This window comes from Daldinia caldariorum (assembly GCF_022478825.1).
Source record: "Daldinia caldariorum strain CBS 122874 unplaced genomic scaffold F4812scaffold_3, whole genome shotgun sequence".
Taxonomy (NCBI): domain Eukaryota; kingdom Fungi; phylum Ascomycota; class Sordariomycetes; order Xylariales; family Hypoxylaceae; genus Daldinia; species Daldinia caldariorum.
The window spans coordinates 2,270,635-2,291,020 of NW_025953039.1; the positions used below are offsets into that span (position 1 = coordinate 2,270,635).

A 20,386-nucleotide genomic window follows, 5' to 3' on the forward strand; every position below is an offset into this window, starting at 1 on the left:
TGCTGTTTACTCCCAGCATGTGCAGATCGTGTTCTTCTCCTTAAAATCAGGAGAGGCTCTCTAGAGGTAATAGTGCTTAGGGACATATCTAGAGCGTTTATAGAATCACACATAATATGGATGGGCTTGGAATTCCAGTTATCTCGTGTATTCTTATATGTCTTCCTTCAGTCAGCAGTCGAATATTTGGAAAATTCCAAGTACCTAGGTAACTAAGATACGGACAGGCTGCAGTTCTCCTGATCAGAATAAAAGGTGCAGGTACAGGTACGGCGCCTGCAGAGTAAATGCAGGTCTCTTAGGGTAAGTTGGTTACCTAGGAGGTAGGTAGGCAAACATTATGCAACTATGTTAACATGCCCTACCACGTCGCCGCCTTCCATGCACATACGGCTATGGAAGCTGCCTAGAGTACCATTTCGTTCGACCCTCCCTTTTGAAATTTCCCTGGACAATCAGAACGGCTACTCATCCAAGTTCCTTTTAGATTTACGAGTCTTTTAAAGCAATGCTACAATCATCAGTTGCAAAAGATCGCCGTAACCCCCATTCTAGGATATTGGCAGAGCGTTACCTTCCAGCCGAAATTACTTCTGGGCCACCAGTGGACGTTATTCCTAGTCAAAAAACACAACAGCCTCAGCTTCCCTCCAGAAGGCCTGGCCCTTCTAGTTCTTGACTTCCATTTTGCCTCTTAATCACGTTACCTCCCTTATTTGCAGCTATGGCACCACATCAGGAGACACAAGCACGTCAAAATAACCTCCTCAACGCAGCTTTGAGCACATTCCTGACAGCCGGCTCCATGGATTTGCAAGCGCGATTGTATATAACCGGGGAGAAGTATAAACCAGGAGATGATGATTCTGACGTATTCGTTTTCTACCCCGAGTACCTTCGCCATTTCACCGGTTATTCGAGATCTTCCGGCGAGACTCTATGTATAGACCCACCTATGCTCAAAGCTCTGGCACCCACAAAGACCAGACTCGTTCCGATCACAGCTAACCCCTATTGGTCCCTTATTGACCACACCGTCAGGGAGGCTATTCTCAAAGTCTTATCCGATGACCTCGGGTCTTTGCAAGATGCTTGCTACAAGCTTGAACTCTTCGTCAGCGAAGTCAGAGAAATCCTCGAGAGACGACAGAAGCTGTTTGCCAATTCTTTTGCATTGAAAGAAGAATCTATAGCCTATGGCTGCAGGTTCCTTTTTTCCAGAGGGCTTGGAGGGTATTCGGAATCCCTCAGGGAATATGGACGACACGTCCACGAATGGCCGTTGGCGATCAACCTCAGCGATCTGCGCCTCGACGCCCTCCCAAAGTGCATGAAATACATAGAACCGACCGTCGAATTCTTGCCTCATGGACGTCATGATTCGCAAGCTAGGGTTACGCAGAACCCGGGTACTGAGCGCTTCTTTTCGCTGTCTACAGAATCGGTTGCCATCTCCGCCCGCGTCAACAAGACGATGGGTGGCCGGCTTTTTTCGACGGTCAATTCCTTTCGATTGCCTGCTGGCGTTGTCGTGATCAGTCCCCAGGGGACAAAGCAGCTTGGCGAGGGTGGCACATATACCGTAATCAACCCTCCCCTTCCAGAATCCTACGTATTGCATCAGTTCGTGATATGTGACAACGCTGTGAAGTTACCAAAGTCTCCAAAGACTGACTTTCAAAGCAGCTTTTTCGACGACACGATCTCACATCGTACTCGAGTGGTCGAGAGGGCAGTAGTCGATAACCTCGTTCCGCGACGCCCCACCGCTACCGACGCAGATTTTGCTCACTTTCTCCCCGAGCTGTTGTTGCAACCTCGGAAAGATGCTCTGTGCCTTCAACCCGCAACCGAAGACCTGGCCATGAGAGGGTTGAACCAGCAAGGGTATAGCGCTCTATTGCAGATCCATCTTCCGCCGGGTTACTTGATCATATCCCCAAGCGGTTGCAAGATGAACCTCGATATAGCTCCTATCAACGAACGAGATGGAGACAGCTCACCCGGCCATGGGGGAGAGTATATATTCGTACCACCAGAGCACGCCATCGATCCTAGCAGATATAGAGAGATAACCCGAGCGAAAAGTGACATAGCTTGGATAGTGTTCAACGAGCGCATGGCTGTGTTCCGTGATGGGAAAATGTTTCCTCGACTAGTTGGAAATGGCCTCCATCGATTGTCCACACGGAACGGTGAGCTAGTGGTGTCTTGTGCCGATGGGGAGTATGACCTAGCTAAGGCCCTTAGAAACCCTGACCCGTCTCCTATGTTTAGAGTCCAATCCCTGCCGACCTCCGCCTCTGGAACTGCGCCCAACCAATCTATGGCAAACCCTCCTTCTCGCAATAATGACCATGGACCTTCCGCCGGGGGTGATGGAGAAATCGAGAAGGAGAATGGAGAGAATAACTCTTATGCCACTCCAAGTACCGCTGCATCAGCGCTAACGGGGGCATCACAGGATCGGAAGCGAAAGACGCCCCACGACGTAATTGAGCTACCGCAGAACGTATCGAATCCTGGACTGCAGGTTCATCCACCGGCTCGACCGAAGACTCAGTCTACGACTCAGGAGGAGGCAAACTCGCAGGCCTTCAAACCTAAGCCCTTCTTGGAACTCCTGCCTCAAGCCTTGTCTGAACCAGAATTGAGAAACGAGAACGAGGCCCAGCCGATGGCGCAATTGGAGGCCCAACCTATGGCCGTGAAAAAGCCTAGACTATCTGACCTTATGGCGGAGAACGCTGAGGAATTGATCGGCAGCGCGCAACAGCAACAATCTACCACTGCGCCCCCTCCGGCCCCGGCAACTCAAGAGAAAGAGGCGCTTCCGCACCCCCAGGATGAAGCAAAAGCTCAACCTGAAGAGAAGAAGAAGAAATTAGTGCGCATTGTTTTGGTCAACAAGAAGACTGCCGCGCCTGCTGCTCCCCAGGAACAATCTGGCTTTATGCAGGACTCTGGTGCTACCACTCAACAAACACCAACCGGGGTTCCCGAAGCTCAACCTCAGACGCAGCATCTAGCCGAGCCCCAACCCGAACGACGAAAACGAGGCCGCCCACGTGGCAGAGGTGCCCGCCCAGCCGTGCCCCGCGGAGGACATTCTGCCGGAGGATCGAGCACGCACACTTCCGGCGGAGATGTATCGCTTGGCGCTCCCCAGGCCAATAGTCCCCAGACAGAAACTGCGCCTCCGCGAACCGACTCCCGACGAGGTGGCTCTCGTTCTAGTCGACCATCTTCGCGTCCCAGCGGAGGCCAGTGAGGGTCATAAGACCTCAACACCCAGTGCGAACGATAATGCAAACGCATGGTAATCGGCGACTCTACCTAGAGTAGCCGATGAACGCGTTTATACCTGACTTAATAGTTGAGATATAAGAATTGAGTGGGCTCGCAGTCCTTAAGCGCGCTTGGAAAAGATTTAGAATAAGCATTTCCATTCGCGGCTGAGAGGATGCGAGATCATGTTGCGAGATTAGGTAGCCTAATGCTTTGGCAAAACCACGCCGTCCCCTTGGATCCTGGATCTGCGGATCGTATTCCGGCGCGATGGGAGTCTGCTGCTACTCGATGACTTCTGACTTCTCTTGCGTAGTATTAGGCAACTATATAGCTACAATTCACACGAATATCTCTTACTTTGCCGGCGCTCGTGCCCTTCGGTACAGGCCTTTCTTTCTTCGTAAAATAAAAACGTGCTGTCGTAGGTCTTCCGGGGACGGAAAGTCTTCGGATGGGAAGGCATAATTCAACGCTGTCGCATTAATGAACGGAAAGGTAAGAGATAAGCAACCATCGGCACATTATTTCCAGTTTCATGATGCCCAGCGGCTTGTTAGGGGTTTGTAGGTAATCATGATTCTGGCAGCATGGTTCGGCAATTTTTTTTAATACGGCGAAGCCGAGGAATAACGTTCATATTCGGTCGCGATTAGACTTGGGACTATCGGCGTTCGATTCACTCCGGACACGGGGAACTTTTGTTTCTTTGTTACACTCGAAACTAGGTAGGTACCTACCTGATTCACTACGACATCTGTAGAGCAATCTGATTCGTTTGCCACTCCGAACCGAGAAGATCACCAAGAACAATTTCTGAGTAAGTTTGTTTCCAAATAGAAATTCAGTCTTGCTAGGAGGCACCTGTTAGTAATTCGGTAATTAAGGAATATCAAAACCCTGATCTTCATTCCCCTCCGTCTCAGTCTGCCACGTGTGAATCGTGTAAGTTGTCGTAGCGGTGCCCCATCGGATAATCCATTGTCGAAGCGGCTCGTACCGTCGGACCAGCCGAAATAGGAAACTAAGTTCCCGATCGCTTTATCCAGCATCCATCCATCTTCCGGAAGAGCCGCCGATATGAAACTCGGTCACAAACGCCGAGTACATTGTAAATGTCGTGATTGCCGATCTTAAGGAAGGGAGTACTTAGTACAGTGCGTATCGCAACCATTTTGGCCAATTCGTATCCTCGTCGGTGGACCCGCGGCTATGGAACCCGTCGTATACTACCCGGACTACCCAAGATCTAAGAAAGCGCTTGGGCGGACTGGTTTCAACGGCTAAGGACGGCGTCAAACCATGTGGGCATGGTTTGCATCCTAGAACCCTTCCAGGTTTTAAGAGCACATCCTTGATCTCGACTCCATTCCCATAGTCTATGTAGCTAACAATCTGGGGAACCCCACGCCTAACGTTGTTAGCCCACGAATTAATAATGCTTGATTGTACTGATATGCATCCTAGGTACCTTTTTGTTTTCTGACAGGTATAATGGATATGAAGTAATGTGCCATACAACCAACCGCTGTAAGATATCAGCTAGTTATTCTGACATCATTCTGACGACTATTATAGACTTTACGAAGATGACATGACATACGTGCATAAAGGGACAGCTTTGCTGTGTAAGAGGGTAATAGGTTTGTATGTTGATAGTTTCCTCCTGCCATTCTTCCTTATAAATATAGAGCCTGCTGTTCCTTGCCTTCCTTCCCTTTTCCCTCTCATATACGGAGATTCGCATAGGTAATAGTGTGTTCGTATACCCCGATCAGATTCAAGATCGCTAATACACTCCCACCGGTAATACCCTCGTCCGTCATATCTGCGTTGTAGATAGATATAATAACTTCATAATATGCATTGTATATGTCGTTCTTACCTACCTAGGTACCAAGAGGTACATTGACATTGCCCGTAAATGACCTCAATAGCTAGTTTATTTCTCTAAAGAACATAACGGAAGACGGCTTTCTGTTGCTTGTCCGTCAGGTCAAGGAACTCGTCGTTAGCGTTGCTGAGTTCGCCTTCCGCCAGATGTAGCTGGTCACGTCTCTTATTTTCCCAGATAAGGTAGAATCGCAAAGCAATAGTAAATATGATGCATAATGCGAAACAGATAAAAGCAGCAAGGAAGGCGGTTTTATATGCTGGCTGCTCACTTGGGATAAATAGCTGAGGAGCAACGACTTGTCCGACGCAGAAGGCTATGTACATCATCGTAGATGCGGTAGCTTTCTTCGTGTATCCGGCAAAATTACTAGATACTAGCGACATGGTGAGTGTGCCGACTATACCATGAGTTTGCACAACATAGTACGAGCCGAGTAATCCACGCTTGTTTTCTCGAGGCAGAGTGTAGAGCAGAACAGCTCCGATGAGCGCTGGTATTTGGCAACCTAAATATACGGTCAATTATGAAGGGACGAACAAAGGTATTATCTGTCAAGAATACATACCAGCGATGAGCCAAGTTCGGATGTTTTTGAAGCGCCTTGTCATAAAACCTCCGAAGAGAACACATATAGCTTGGATCACGCCCAAGGGTACCAGGAGAAGTGTCGAGTAAAGAGTTTCGTAACCAAATCCCTTGACCACGATGCTCCCAAAAGAACCAACCCCACCGGCAGGAATGTCATCGAGGAAAAAGGTTGCTACAAGGAGCCAGCATTGTATATCTAATAGACACTCCTTGACTTGCGACCATTTCCATACATGATTCTCGACTCCAGTACGGTTGCTCCGAACACGCTCGACGGCTAGGGCACGGTCATGATCTGAGAGCCAACGAGCATTCAATGGCGAATCAGGAAGATAGTAAAAGAGAAAAGCGCCGTAAAGAATGGTGATCGCACCAAAAATGAGGAAGAACCAACCCCAATTTGGGACGTTAGGGTTCGTGATATGAGCAATGCCATAACCTAGAAGCCCACCGCAGACTTGACCTATTGAATTACCAAGATACCAGTAAGAAATGCGCAAGGGTTGCTCGTCGCGAGTCCACCATTGAGAAGATATAACGATGAAGGCGGGGTTGATGCAAGACTCAAGACAGCCCAGGATGGCACGGATGGTCATTAAACTAGCAAAGGAACGCGACGCTGCCGTGGTCATCAACACAGCGCCCCAGAGCGTAGTCGCAACGGCGACGAAGCGGCCGATAGGGAAGCGAACAATCAGACGAGCGACAATAGGTTGGGACACCATATACGTAAGATAGAAAATGGATCCGGAGGCCCAGTTGTACTGGTTTCCTACTAGTTTCTAAATCAACAACAAAAAGACTTAGTCGCGTCGCCTCGCAAGTGAGAACTGCATTAAAGAATCAAGACGCACATTATCGGTAATAAGACCAAAATTAGCGGAATAGGAGAGGGCATTCTTGTCCATGAAATTCAGAGTATAGGTGACGATCATCTGCCAGATATCATTAGCAATTCGGTCAAAGCGACAAGATCGACGAGGTCTCCTTATACCAGCGGTAGCAGATGACGATCAATCTTGCGCAAGATGTGCTTATTGTCCTCATCGCTCAAGGGTCCAACAGGGTGTTCCTTTGCGAACTCGTACGCGTCGTCGACATCATCTAGTCTCTCCTCGGGTACGGATTCCGCTGTGGTTCTATCCAGAGTTTTCTCCATCTTAGATATTTCTACTGTCCGGTCGCAGGCTATTGATTAATAGGCAATTGTCAAGATGGTCTACCCGTCATAGCCCTATAAAGCTACTTGTGAGTGTCTCGCACCTTATCTCTATTACCGCGCCACTAGGGAGACTAGGCGGGAGGAGAAATGGGGTGTTGAAGCTAAGTTAAGGCTGGGTGGGTTGAGGAGGTATTAGTTTATTATTTATTAGTCTGTTAGTCTGTTAGTTTGACCTTTTTTTTCATCGTTACCTCCATTGATAAGAGCTATGCATATGATTCTGCATAGGACAATAGCACAGGGGGAGGGGAGACGATATTGCCTGCATTGATTTCCTCATTGGCAAATTTCCTAGGCGAGTAGGGGGGTAGCTGCTGCTTGGGTTAGGTAAGCCTGCAGAAGACACCTACCAATGTATACTACCTTGGCTGACAGTAAGTTGTAACTGCCCATAACTAGTTGAACATCAAACTTACTAGACTATAAATTACCTAAGGTATTGTACATGTAGACAGGTGGGTAAGAGGCACCTAGGTAAGGTAGCAACTACCAACTACCCTCCGTTATCGTACGGGAAGAAGTTACAATTTGCAAAAGTTATAATCTGGAGATGATCGTTCGTTCCTTACCAAACTCGCCCAGCTTGTCCCAACAAGGTAAGAGTTATACCGAAAGCCCCGCAAAGTGGGAACAGGCCCACAGCGTCGTTGGCTCGTTCAGGGCCATTCGGGGCTTGTCAGGGTCTCCCTCTACCATCCTCTACCACTCTCTACCCGGTCTACCATCTACCAAAGGTGTAGTAGGATGGATCCTGTCCGAACCCGTCAATTAGTCAACAAGTTAGTCTTCCAATCTCACAACAAACATGAATCGAACTCGGCCAGCGAGGTCCAAGACTGGTTGTTCCTCCTGCCGCCGTCGCAAGGTACGGTGCGACGAGGCGAAGCCCATTTGTAACGCTTGTACGCGTCTATCTTTACCTTGTTCTTACGAGCCTAATCGGGCAAATTCCACGGATACCCTTCGTTACCGTGTACGTTTTGTCAATTCTCGCTACAGCAGATCGCGTGTAGAAGACAAACCTACTTCGTCCGAAGGGTCTCGGCAATCTGTTTCCCAGCAATCTGTTGCCCCTGAAGTCAAGCCTAAACAAAAACAAAAGGCTCCCAAGGACAATGATACCGAGGAAGATACCCAGGCCAATCCCGGGGAAAATACCAGGGAAAATACCGGGAACAATGTAGAACCCATCTCCGGCGTAAATAGGCCGGACCACTCTACTACTCTCCCGCATCTCTCTCCCGTTCAGATCCCCCCCACAGGCCCGCCGTCTCAATATAGCGCCGAGACTAGGGTGGTTCCAGAACCTGTCATCGTTAATACTATCTCACAGCTAGATGTATACGAGGCTCATCCGCAAATAAACCCTGGCTACGTACCAGCTTTCTTTGACCTTAACATGAACTTTGACCTACTCGGTGAAGAGTGGTTAGTTCCAACAAATACGCCAGGGAATACAATGTTATCGTCTGAGCCAGATTCGGGGCCATACCAGGCTGAGGTCCCGGGACCTATTACAGGTATATCGAGTATTCCAAGTACTTCGAATACCCATGATGTTACTGTGGTTATCGGGCCCGACGACCACAGTCTTATCCAACACTACATGAGTGTCATGACTGGCTTCTCCAAGATACGTAGCACAGAAGGGGAGAACCTCTATAACCATATATTTACCAGTATGGCCCTTCTCTATGCACCGTTATTTAATACCATAATGGCGTGGACAGCCTTGCATCTTGGTCAAACGAGGCCTGACCCTGACCTAGTTAGGAAGGCTGAAGAGCGATACTCGCTTGCCATTTCGATGCTGCATCAAGATCCAACTGTTGCCATCCAATTTGAACGTTCCATTGTCACCATTTGGTTTGCCCTTCAGTTTGAACTCCTTGCAGCACGTGATGTTATTGGTTTCTGCCAGCACCTGGACTTTATTGCAGACCTCGTTGATGCTCATCGTCGTCACCTGAAAGCTAGCGGAGAGGCGACGCCGCTCGGCTACATCGGCTCTCGCATGCTAGTCTGGTTAGGTGCATACGATGCTCGGGGGGCCTGGATAGGTGGCACGGGACGTCTTTTAGAGAATCTCGAGTCTTTCTTTGCAGATTACAATTTTATAGATGCTGCATTTCCAAACTTGCCTGCCAGCACAGAAGATCTTAAACCTTCTCTACGATTGTCATTGGAGCTTGACTTCTTGGATAGCCGGATCGTGCAGCTGCATCGCAGGAAAGGTCCCGCACCGGTTGCAATGTGGTCCCAGGTACAATTAGGGCTCCTTACCCTTCGCGAACGATTTAATCGTGATCCTTCCGTTGCACCAATCATTTCTTATATTAACGAGCCGAGCCGCGCTCTTGCTGGCCAAATTACGACAAAATCTTTTAATTGCCTAGTTCTCCTTGCGGCATATTACAGTGTCGTGATAAACTACCACAGGGAGGTTCCCGCTGCCGTGTCTACCAACTTACAAAACCAGCTCACGCCAGCCGATCTAGCAGCAACTTATATCGTCCGCTTAGCATCATTGGTCGGCCGATTGCGTCCGCCTTCGCCGCAGAATATCTGGCCACGCCTTCTATTCTTAGCCGGCATTGAGACTATGGATATTGCTTATCAAGATTGGGTAGTTAAGACACTTATGGAGGCTGAGGTTTGGGGGGATAATTTCCGCAGAACCCGTTTATTGCTCGAGCAAGTCATCAAAATCCAGAGCACCAAAGGAGTCCGAGTCAACTACGTTGATGTCATGAAGCAACATTCGGGCTTATTCATCATCTGAGGCAACAAGCCCAGTAGAAACTTCTGCGCTAAAAGAATGATACTAATGTGTTATGATGTAGTATCAAGTGTTATGGTCATATCGTCACTATTATCTGGCCGAGGCTATGCGATACAAAACTAGGATAATTTCTACTCTTCGCCCCCGACTCCCGCAGGTTTACGAAGAGCAGGTTTTCTTGTTATGCTCAATTTAACTTACCTTAGATACCTTATTAATAGCGAGTTAAAATTTTCATTTCTATCTCATCAACTGAAGTCATCGCTCTGGGTACATAGGTATCCAAGCTCACGATTTCGATTTACGCGTCCTCCCAATTATCAAAATTTCGAATCAAGTCTACCAAAAATTCAGTGTCATGTACCTTACATATATCACATCATTTAATCGCTTACCGTAATATAATCTGATGCCTTCCAAGTGAGCAGTTAGACCCATCCGCTCGTCGATCCCGTGTTGATTCAACCTTGTCCCGTTCCTAGATGGGGTGAATCTGTATATGTTGTCCGTAAGATTCCAATAATGAAGAGTGTCCGTATTTCCTGTCATGATATTCCCAGCTGGGACAACAGTCTTGCCCATCCCACTTTCTGTACTCTCGAATACATGTCGTATAGTACCGCTAAAAACACTCCACACGTTGTTATCAGTTGCTGATATCGGGGCTATGTTGATTACCTGCAAGCCTTTCGCCTTTAAGATCCCAGACGAAATAGCGTCCGGGTCTGGTCCCCCTGCATAAGAGCCGTTGTTAGTTTCAAAGCGAAGTTCGAGCTCATACTTCTGTACAATGGGGTCCAGCACTCTTCGAATTTGACTGTTAATGTACTGGGCTGATTCATGTAGTGCTATGCGATGATTCACTTGAAATTCGATACTCTCAGGCAAAGCATTCACCGTGACGCCTCCGTTAATGACATCAATGGCCTGGCTTGTTTGAACTAGCCATTTCTCTTCTGTTTCTTCTTCAGCGAGCTTCTTAGCAATCTCGTACTCGTCTCCACTAAGAAGAGCATCTCGCAACCATGGTTGCACTGCTTCGGGAGAATGTTTCGTTCTACACTCCAATACCCTGCGAAATGGGTTTGAATATGTTAGACGAGGGGCATACGGCTCATTTTCCAACGCTACGATTGCATCCGCCATGATACCAATACCGGTATGTCTTGGAGGCCTCGAGCTGTGGCCGCCTGTAACCTCGAGGGTCAGCTGGATATCGTAGTAGCCTTTCTCTCCCACCCCAGGATAAGCGTATAGGGCATCCCCATGGCTTTGCACACCCATGCCGCCTTCGTCCAACACAAACAGAAACGAATCCGGACCCCATTCCTGTACTAAAGATTGGTTTAGTGTGGCTGCGCCTCTGACACCGCCTGTCTCCTCATCAAACCCGAAAGCTAGCACAATAGTACGGAAAGGTACAAACGACTGCGAGATAAGATCTTCAATAGCCGAGAGTATACCGATGAGGACGTTCTTACAATCGGCCGCCCCTCGGCTCCATATAAAAGACCCATCGAAATGCCCTTCATACGGCGGATATGTCCAACGGGAAGCAGGTCCCGCAGGCACGACATCTTGGTGTGCCGTCAACAGTATGGGCTTCTTGGAATTATCCGTGCCTCTAAACGTATACAGAAGGCCATATCGGTTTACCTTGCGAATTTCAAGCTGCGAGTGCCTGTGTTTTTTGAGAATAAGGATAAATACGCCGCAGGTAAAAAGAAAACAGGGGTGGACCTCAATTTGCGAGTGATGATCACTTACACAAGCGGGAATAGCCGTTCCAGCACCTGGTGGAAGTCCTCGAACGTTTTCCAGCGAGGATCTTCGTCGACGTTGCCGTTATCATCGTAGCTCTCGGTTGGGACGCGTAGGGCTGCGGAGAGTCGTTGCACTTGTAGTTCTAGTTGCTCAGAGCTCATGAAATGCTCACTTGGATTTAAACCGTCGCCTTCGGGAACTACGACGTCTGGTAGGGGGCACCATTTCTCCGGATCACTAGAATATGGCTGGCTGTTGCGTGATTTGTATAAGCAATGCTTGACTCCTGAGCGTAATGTCGGACTAAAATATAAAGGGATTAGACAGAGGGAAACTAATGAACACAGAAGAGGATATCTGAAATTGTTCGGCTGTTTTCTCAGCTTGCAAGGAACGTTTACTTGAAGCTTGTCCATCGCTCAACTTGGGAAGAGCTGTTACAAGTCCGAAATTTGGTTGTAATGATGCTATCTATCCCTTTGGCACAGCAATACATACATCTCCTTTTATCTACTACATCCAAGGAATACCCAATATATATAGCTAACAAATAGGCATATCAGATTCATAGTTTCCTCTGCTATCAGTTGGTATGATAATGCGGACAGTGTCTTACCAATTACCAATTATCAGACTGATAGATAGGTCACAGGCTCATTGCAATGGACAAAGTGCGATAAACACTGTATTAGGTCTCGCATCTGAGAACTGGGTCTCGGCCTTAGGATCCACCAGCTTTTACGCCGGCTTCAAGAGTCTCTAATATAACCTTTTCTACCGGTATGGAGTATAAAAAAATGACAGGGTTCAGCTTGTCCAATCGGATACAAACTACCGCATTCATCGAGCCTTCGCCTCTCGGACAAGGCCGCGTCGGCATCTTCATGTCCAATAACAGATAGCAACTAGCGACGCCGGTGTACTCCAGTGCTGCATTTTTATTATAAACCGATTTTAGGGTTATTGGGCTCTCATATAGAACGTGGCTAACCCCCAAAACAGCGTTAGGTATTCGAAGCGGTCATTTAGTGAAGCTTGTCAGCGGATGGTCCCTAAACCGAGTTGTGAAAGAAGCCTAAATTCATCATCGTCTTATGTTTAAAGTATTTCGTCCCCGGCTTCCTCGACTTATACGCTCGAGACACACAAACATGCTCTACGACCACGAGGACGAACATGCATCGAGTTCTCCTCCAGCATCCCATGAACTCCGATGTGTCGCAGATACCAATCGTAGGCCTCGGGATCCCATTGGATGAAAAAGCCCCAAAGGGGTATGTACATCAACATACAACTGCTCTCTTATGTCCGAGTCCGTCTAACTAAGCCTGTAGTGGGATATGGCAACACCGCGCAGTCATATTATCTAACTTTATAGGCACTGGTCACTTACAGCTCGCATGCGTTGGGTTATCCCTTATTTTACTGTTGGTATGTGCCGCTCGGGTTAATGGCTTGTATGGCCGCATTGTAAAGCCCCGTGACGCCCGAATATGTAGGCCGTATACACCGCCCGAGTATGCCATTACGCAAATAGTCCTTCTTGCGGCAGCCTTATCTCTGACGTTCTACTCCAATCTACAAAATGGGTCTTGGACGGAATCACTTGCTTTGGGCTATCTGCTCTTCTTGGGTATTTCGCAATTCGCCTGGAGGCTGAAGGCTACCAGCATTCCTTTACGCTGCCACGTGAACTGGATGGTAACGATTTTTACCATTCTGGAGGCTGTCAGGCTCCTATCGCCCATCGCAATTATTGGTCCACATAATCGCCTGTCAAGTATTGAATATGCTAAACTCGCCTGTCTAGCATCAGCATTTATGGCTTCATTCGTCTCTCCGCGCCCTGTACGAAGAAAAGAGCCAAATCCCGAGGGGCAGGGTATAAGTGACGTGAACGCTGATCCATCTGCCGAGGAAACCTGTTCGTGGTTTTCATATTACATTTCGTACGGATGGCTCACATATCTCATGGTCCGGGGTTTCTCCCGGGACTTGGTCATGGACGATCTTCCCTCTCTTCCGACATACGATGCGCCGACGACATTACTACAACGTATGCGGAAGGCCCGGTTGAAAGGTGGGAAGACTTTCTGGACCCTCTGTCGAACGTTTCGAAACGATATCAAGACAATAATGCTCTGGTCAGTTGCAACGGCGATGACAGAGTATTTGGCACCGTGTGCCATGTTCTACCTGCTGGGCTACCTCGAAGACCCTGACACAACCGTTGCTGTCGTTCACCCCTTTGTGTGGATTGCGCTCCTATTCTTAGGGCCTATGGCCCGTTCTATCTGCTATCAACGATCTATATTCGCCGGCACGCGGCTCCTTGTACTATCAAAAGCGACCATGATTCAGGAAATATACCAGACAATGTTATGGGCCAGAGTGGACAATAGTATACAAGAGAAACTTGACTCGCATAGCGAAAACGGATCTGGAGATACAGAAACAACGGATAAAAATGCAAATTCTGTCAAGATGGAAAGCCTTTTGTCATATGATGCCGACGCGATTGCTAATGTGACCGACATATTCTATTCGCTGACAGCAAGTACAGTATCGGCGGCAATAGCTATGACATTTCTATATCAGCTGCTAGGGTGGTCATCTCTCGTTGGCGTTGCAGTTCTCCTATCCTTAACCGCGCTCCCTGCCCGACTTTCTGGACGCCAGTCACGATTACATGGATCGGTAATGGAGGTGACAGATAGTCGACTATCAAGAATTTCTGAATATTTACAGTCGATTCGGACTCTGAAGTTTTTCGCGTGGGAAGATGTGGCAGCCAAGATGATTAACGCAATTCGAGCCACGGAGCAACAACGAATTTGGAAGCGTAACGTAACCTCTATGCTCATTTTCATGGCTGGCGATATGCTCTCTCTTGTCAGTCTTCTCGCCATGTTCACGTCGTTTGTCCTCTTTACAGACCGACCGCTACGAGCTCCCACGGCTTTTACAGCACTATCTCTTACAGAAATATTGCGTGCGCAGTTTGTATGGCTGTCCAAGGTCATCCAATGGGTAGCACAGGGCCATAAGTCATTGCAACGAGTCGACAAATTTTTCGAACTAGCCGAAGAAAGGAAACGTCTCCCAGCTGGCCCTCCAGAGCTTACAAACGCGACTTTCTGCTTGACACGATCATCTGGATTCCGACTCCGCGATATATCTATTTCATTTCGCGAAAAAGCCCTGAATGTGGTAACGGGTCCAATCGGCAGTGGCAAAACATCCCTGCTGCTATCGCTCTTAGGCGAGACAACTCTCGAAAATGGAAAAGCAACCTGCCCTCCGGACGTAGCCTACGTGCCACAAACAGCTTGGCTACAGAACAGTACCATCCGTCAGAATATCCTGTTCTATAGCCCATATGACGAGTGCCGATATAAGCAGATCCTCTATGCTTGCGATCTCGTTGAAGACCTGGAGCAGTTGCCTTCCGGCGACTTGACACATGCCGGGGAGCAGGGTTCCAGCCTTTCGGGGGGTCAAAAACAAAGGATATCACTAGCAAGAGCGTTGTACTCGTCGTCTTCAACCCTTCTCCTAGACGATGTATTCTCGGCACTAGACACCCACACGACGTCGAGAGTTTACGAGCGATGCTTCCGCAGTGGACTTTTAGACGGTCGGACAGTCATTCTAGTAACACATTTTACCACTGCTATAGAAGATGCTGAACTCGTAGTGTCGTTGGCTCAGGGGAGAGTTTCGGATATGAAAACAAACGCTAAAAGCCCATCTAAAGATGCCAAGTCGTATTGGACAACGCATCAGCAAGAGGGCGCAGCTGACTCTTCATCGCAATCAACTACGAACCCTCCCACAGGAGGAATTTTTGTGCAGAGTGAAAGTCCTGACTTAACGCATTATGAGCCTCAAGAGGCGGCCGTAGACGATACAGCAAGAGATGAAAAGAGGGCGTCGGGGCGCGTCCCACGTGGATTCGGTAAGTCTTCTGAGATCCTATGCAAGGACTTCTATACTAAATATAATCACGTAAACAGTTGTTCGATACATGCTACTATTTGGTGGCTACGTCGCCGCTATCTTAACGGTCATAAATACCTTCCTCGTGCAGATAGCCTACTTCTCGATCACTTTTTGGTTGTCTATCTGGACTGGACTATCAGCCAAACCCGACTACTTTTCCAAAGCGACGACGTATCTCCTTATTCATATCGGCACGGTTATGGCATTCATATCCCTTCAGTTCCTCAATAACTACATCTACCAGCGGGGAGGGTGGAAAGCGGCGAAGACCATGCACGAGCGCTTGGTTGTTGCTGTCCTCAATGCTCCTATACCTTGGTACGACAACACCCCTGTCGGTCGTATCATTAACCGGTTCGGTGTAGACATACAGTCTATGGATAGTCTTCTAGTCGACTGGTTACGCATGGCACTCGATAACGGGATCAGGCTTGTTCTGCGATTGGCGAGTATTGCATCCATCATGCCCATTTTCGCGTTACCAGCGGGCTTCTTCTGCCTCCTCGGCTTTGCTACCGGGGAAGTTTATGCACGAGCCCAGATTTCGATCAAACGCTTATGCGCCGTGCAAAACTCGCCTATATTCTCTCATTTCACCGACTCTGCTGGAGGTCTCGCGGTCATTAGAGCCCGTCAGCCGATGGACGATGTCTTCCAGACGCTTCTTGCCGACAAGCTTGCCGTGTACATGCGCGCGATGGAGGCTCAATACAACTGCAACCGCTGGGTCTCGATTCGCTCGGACTTTTGCGCTGCTACCGTTGCGGTCGCGGCCGGATGCATAGCCTACTATAAATCTGGGTCTCCGGGTCTCGTCGGTTTCTCACTGACTAACGCTATTGGCCTAAGCCAGACTATCTTAACGTTGGTGAGGAACATCAACGAGTTGGAGGTGGAGTTGAATTCGTTTCAGCGGGTATCCGAGTACGCAGAAGTCGAACCCGAGGTAAACCCCGAGGAAGAGAAGACAAAGGGGACTGAAGTGCCCGCAGCTTGGCCGACGACTGGCCATGTGGAATTCAAGAACGTGACTGTTCGCTACTCTACGGATGGCCCTGACATCCTGCAGGATGTGAAGATTAACGCACTGCCGGGGCAGCGAGTCGCTATCGTCGGCCGTACCGGTAGTGGCAAGAGTACTATTGCACGCTCGCTGCTACGCTCAACACATGTGGTTTCCGGTAGTATCGTGATTGACGGCGTCAACATCGTCAATATCCCCCTTAAGCGTCTCCGGGAAAGCATCAGTTTCGTGCCTCAGGACTCGGTGATCTTCTCCGGGGACATCCGATCGAACCTCGACCCGCTCGAGCACCTCGACGAGGCAGAGCTGTACAAAATCCTTTCAGCATGCGGTCTAACCGAGATGTACGACTCAGACAGCCGGCATCCCACCAGCGGCGTTTCGGCCAATACCCAAGTAGCGGCCAACGGCAAGAACTTCAGCAACGGGCAGAGGCAGATCCTCGGGCTCGCGCGCGCCATGTGTCGTCGCTCCAAAGTCGTTGTCTTGGACGAGGCGACGGCTTCCGTCGATCACGAGACGGACGTGCGTATGCAGCAGATTATTCGGTCGGAGTTCGCGGGCTCGACTATCATAACCATCGCTCACCGTCTGCGGACTATTATCGATTATGACCAAGTAATTGTAATGGAAGAAGGAAAGGTTATAGAGTATGTCCAACCCCTCCCCCATGCATAATAGCCGAGTAACTACCTAGGTAATTAGGTTGTAGCCATGGCTCGTTACTGACATCTTCATAGGGCTGGAATACCTACGGAGTTGATTGACATTGAAGGCGCATTCTGGGGTATGTTAAAAAATAGCGGCGAATATGACGAATTGATTGGATTGGCGAAGAAAACCTATAGCTAGTTGTAGGCAACATAAATAAATAAAATAATTGCATGAGAGGTACCTAGGTAGATAGCTAATGCTGAATATCACCACCCACCGTTGCTGAATTAAGATGGTGCCTTTCCCTCACGAACGACACCGAACAGTTGCGAATTTTCTGATGGGCCAGCTCTGCTCGAATTCGAGCAGTACTTGCCTGTCGAAACTAACAATTACCTCTAAGCCTCCCTCTTCACCATTTATCAGGCCACTTGGAATCCTAGGGAGGACAATAGGGTATCTCTTACTTGCCAACTTGGGCAACCTGACAGCCTCGCATCTTCCAACTACCTCACCCCAATCCAACTCGTATACACCTTGATCCGCCCATGAGACAATGGATATACCATCGTGGCGCGGCCCTAACGTGATTGACGGATGATCTTTAGACGCTTCATTTAAATTTAAAAATACCAGCACATCTCGCACGCTTTGCTCGTGGACACTGCGAAGGGAAGCCCGGATCGTTGAGGCAAGCACCGCTAGTGTTGCGACCAAGGCAGAGTCCAACTGGCCGTAGTCGGGAGGATAGGCTGATTCCGTGGCAAAAGATATTAGATCTGCTCGTGGAGCTGTGGCAGCTGTCATCACAAAGGCGGCGCCGAGGTAGTTTGGGGGTAAGGGCGGGTTTAAACGAGAGCGGAAATTCGCGGGGATGCCTATCGTATGGGTGCTCTTCTGCTCAGCTGCCACACCAGGTGCAGAGACGGACACTTGTTGCTCGGCAGCCAGTGTGGCGCTCCAAAGTAGTGCTGTAAGAATATCACCGGTAGAGATCCAGCCCGTACCATCCTGAGAGGCGATATGTTCGTTTACGGCATGCTTGAGAGCCTGCAGCTTAGACTGAGGGAAGAAGAATATGCCAGTCGTAAGATCACTAGGCGGTGACTGTACTGAGCCGGTACGCCTAGCATGTTTATCAGGTTCTCGTATGTGGAGAAGTTTAGGCATTGAAGTAGGCGCTATTGAATTGTGAGAGTTGGATCTTCCAATCAGGGCCTCGCGGCTTAACCAAGACGGATCGAACCCGGCTCCTGCAGTCGTGCCTGCACGACAGTGAGAGGCCCATATCTTGAGCAAAGCTCCAAATCCGGTGATATCGGTCGTACAGTGATGAACAGCGACGCATAGAATGAACCCGCCGTTAACGAGCGAGACGCCCGCCCGGAATACCGGCGCAGGACTCGGGAACGGGGGCTGCGTGTCAGGAGGTATAATTCCCGGCACGGCCAATGCCGACGGAGGGAAATGCTGCTCCTTGATAGCGGCATAGTCAATAGTATCTGAAAGGTCCTGTTCGTAGCAGAGGTCCTCTAGAGTTTGATAGGGATCGCTGAGCGAGACATGTTTAGGATCCTCGCCTACGAGGATGCCGGAAAGAAGGTAGGGTACATCATTTACAACTCCTCCCAAGCCCTTTCTGAGCGTATCCAAAATGTAAGCATGCGTCGAGGGAAAGAGAAATATTTGGCGGACGTAGCCCCGGGGCATAATCTTGTCGAGCGGGGAGAGTGTCACCATTTCGAAGGGGTTAGAGCAGATTTTTGGCAAACGGGGTTTTTTATCTTACAATTTTAGACAGGGAGAGAGAGGTCAGATATCATGTTAGGTACCTACCAACCTAACCTTAGGTACTTTACTTTCAAGTCTCGTAGGCATTGCATGAATAAGCAAAATATAACCGAGCCGCTGCAAACATGTAAGAGAGAAACAATCGCTTTTTACTAATAGCATCATAGATTCTTACTTGAGATATCTAAAAGGTAGGTATTGTTTGAGATTACTACGAATGACCTGTCAGATATAGATTAGATGACTATTATTATTCGAGAGAAAAAAAGAAAGTGAGGCATGAGAAGGAGTAACTCCCGTTGATAGGTTATGGTGATACCGGCGCTTCGGGAGCGGATATGATACGGCATTTTAAATATCATCCGTCGGGAGGAGCCTGTGCGTCGCCGTTGCCGGGACATTAAAAACGCTGTAATTACTTAGGTTAGGTCTGTACCTACAATACAAAGTGGGATACGGGAAACGCGTCAAACGACACGTACAGGGGATTAGAAGGGGTCTAATCAGGGGTTATCCTGTACCCCGACATCCTTAAAATTTGGCTGAAGGTGGCTGACGCGTGGCTTTTTAGCGAAATGCAAACGTTATGTACCTCATACCGTATTTCTACAGTAAAGTCAAGCTCTCTAGCTTACCTGTACTAGCGGCCAATTCGTAAACACTACAATGCTACTCCGTACTCACTACCTTCACTAAATAATTCTTAACAAGAACAACAACTGGAGAGGCCCGCGATCTGACCCGTCACCCGTGGCATAATAATACACATAATAACATAAACATGGGGTATGTGTGATTTAGTGCTGGTCTTTCGTTTTAACTCGACCTTGAAATCCCATTAGTTTGGATTGCTACTTTCATAATCCGTACACCAAAATTTCAAGTTCAGCGCATACCTAGAGTCAACCGTTGAAGAGTTCCGGCTTTCCTCTCTATATTCTTTGATTTTACCTTTTGCTATCCTTTTTGTTGTAGTCGGCGCTACATTTTACTTAATTTGCATCGTCCTAGGGAATAGCGAAGCGTGAATCACCGTGTTTCAGCCCCTAGTCTACTTCAGCACTTATTATCTTGACTGACGTCGATTTTGCGCCCTCGTCGCCTGGATAACACCTCTGCATAACACCTCCGGTACCACCGCGTGTAAACTCGAAATCAGAACCCTCCCTCACCCACATAACCAGCACCAAACGGAGTAAAAACGCTAGAAACCATAAGGCGCTTATCAACTGCTCGATATTTCCGTCATTAGTCGTCGTGCATCGGCAAAGCGACGTGACATCCCTTCAGCGGATAAGAAAGAAAAAAATAGGAAATGAGAAATGCCCAGCCGGTTGCAAAATTCTCGAGTACATTCTGGTCCTAATCGAGAGC

At 48.5% G+C, this 20,386-nt stretch overlaps 6 protein-coding genes across 6 annotated transcripts; 3 read left to right on the forward strand and 3 right to left on the reverse strand.

Moving 5' to 3' along the window:
- Window positions 1-614: 614 nt before the first annotated feature.
- On the forward strand, window positions 615-3,854 carry F4812DRAFT_281820 (uncharacterized protein). The gene has a single exon (XM_047931033.1). The coding sequence runs from the start codon at window positions 725-727 to the stop codon at window positions 3,269-3,271; it is 2,547 nt and encodes an 848-aa protein (XP_047793191.1). The 5' UTR covers window positions 615-724; the 3' UTR covers window positions 3,272-3,854.
- A 1,282-nt stretch (window positions 3,855-5,136) lies between these two features.
- F4812DRAFT_281807 (MFS general substrate transporter) lies at window positions 5,137-7,500 on the reverse strand. Its single transcript, XM_047931032.1, has 4 exons — window positions 6,768-7,500; window positions 6,628-6,708; window positions 5,751-6,555; window positions 5,137-5,690 (listed from the first exon to the last, which is right to left on the reverse strand). The coding sequence occupies exons 1-4, from the start codon at window positions 6,930-6,932 to the stop codon at window positions 5,239-5,241; spliced, it is 1,503 nt and encodes a 500-aa protein (XP_047793192.1). The 5' UTR covers window positions 6,933-7,500; the 3' UTR covers window positions 5,137-5,238.
- A 181-nt stretch (window positions 7,501-7,681) lies between these two features.
- F4812DRAFT_419329 (uncharacterized protein) lies at window positions 7,682-10,199 on the forward strand. The gene has a single exon (XM_047933331.1). It carries the CDS (start codon window positions 7,801-7,803, stop codon window positions 9,775-9,777), a length of 1,977 nt encoding a protein of 658 aa, XP_047793193.1. The 5' UTR covers window positions 7,682-7,800; the 3' UTR covers window positions 9,778-10,199.
- On the reverse strand, window positions 10,079-11,790 carry F4812DRAFT_469369 (Zn-dependent exopeptidase; the record flags this gene model as incomplete). Its single annotated transcript, XM_047938872.1, has 3 exons — window positions 11,545-11,790; window positions 10,173-11,458; window positions 10,079-10,116 (listed from the first exon to the last, which is right to left on the reverse strand). The coding sequence occupies exons 1-3, from the start codon at window positions 11,700-11,702 to the stop codon at window positions 10,079-10,081; spliced, it is 1,482 nt and encodes a 493-aa protein (XP_047793194.1). The 5' UTR covers window positions 11,703-11,790.
- A 728-nt stretch (window positions 11,791-12,518) lies between these two features.
- On the forward strand, window positions 12,519-17,473 carry F4812DRAFT_281936 (abc transporter). Its single transcript, XM_047931035.1, has 4 exons — window positions 12,519-12,815; window positions 12,876-15,499; window positions 15,558-17,217; window positions 17,308-17,473. Exons 1-4 carry the CDS (start codon window positions 12,718-12,720, stop codon window positions 17,417-17,419), a joined length of 4,494 nt encoding a protein of 1,497 aa, XP_047793195.1. The 5' UTR covers window positions 12,519-12,717; the 3' UTR covers window positions 17,420-17,473.
- F4812DRAFT_281931 (transferase family-domain-containing protein) lies at window positions 17,359-19,209 on the reverse strand. The gene is made up of 2 exons (XM_047931034.1): window positions 17,463-19,209; window positions 17,359-17,409 (listed from the first exon to the last, which is right to left on the reverse strand). The coding sequence occupies exon 1, from the start codon at window positions 18,959-18,961 to the stop codon at window positions 17,528-17,530; it is 1,434 nt and encodes a 477-aa protein (XP_047793196.1). The 5' UTR covers window positions 18,962-19,209; the 3' UTR covers window positions 17,359-17,409; window positions 17,463-17,527.
- Window positions 19,210-20,386: the final 1,177 nt, after the last annotated feature.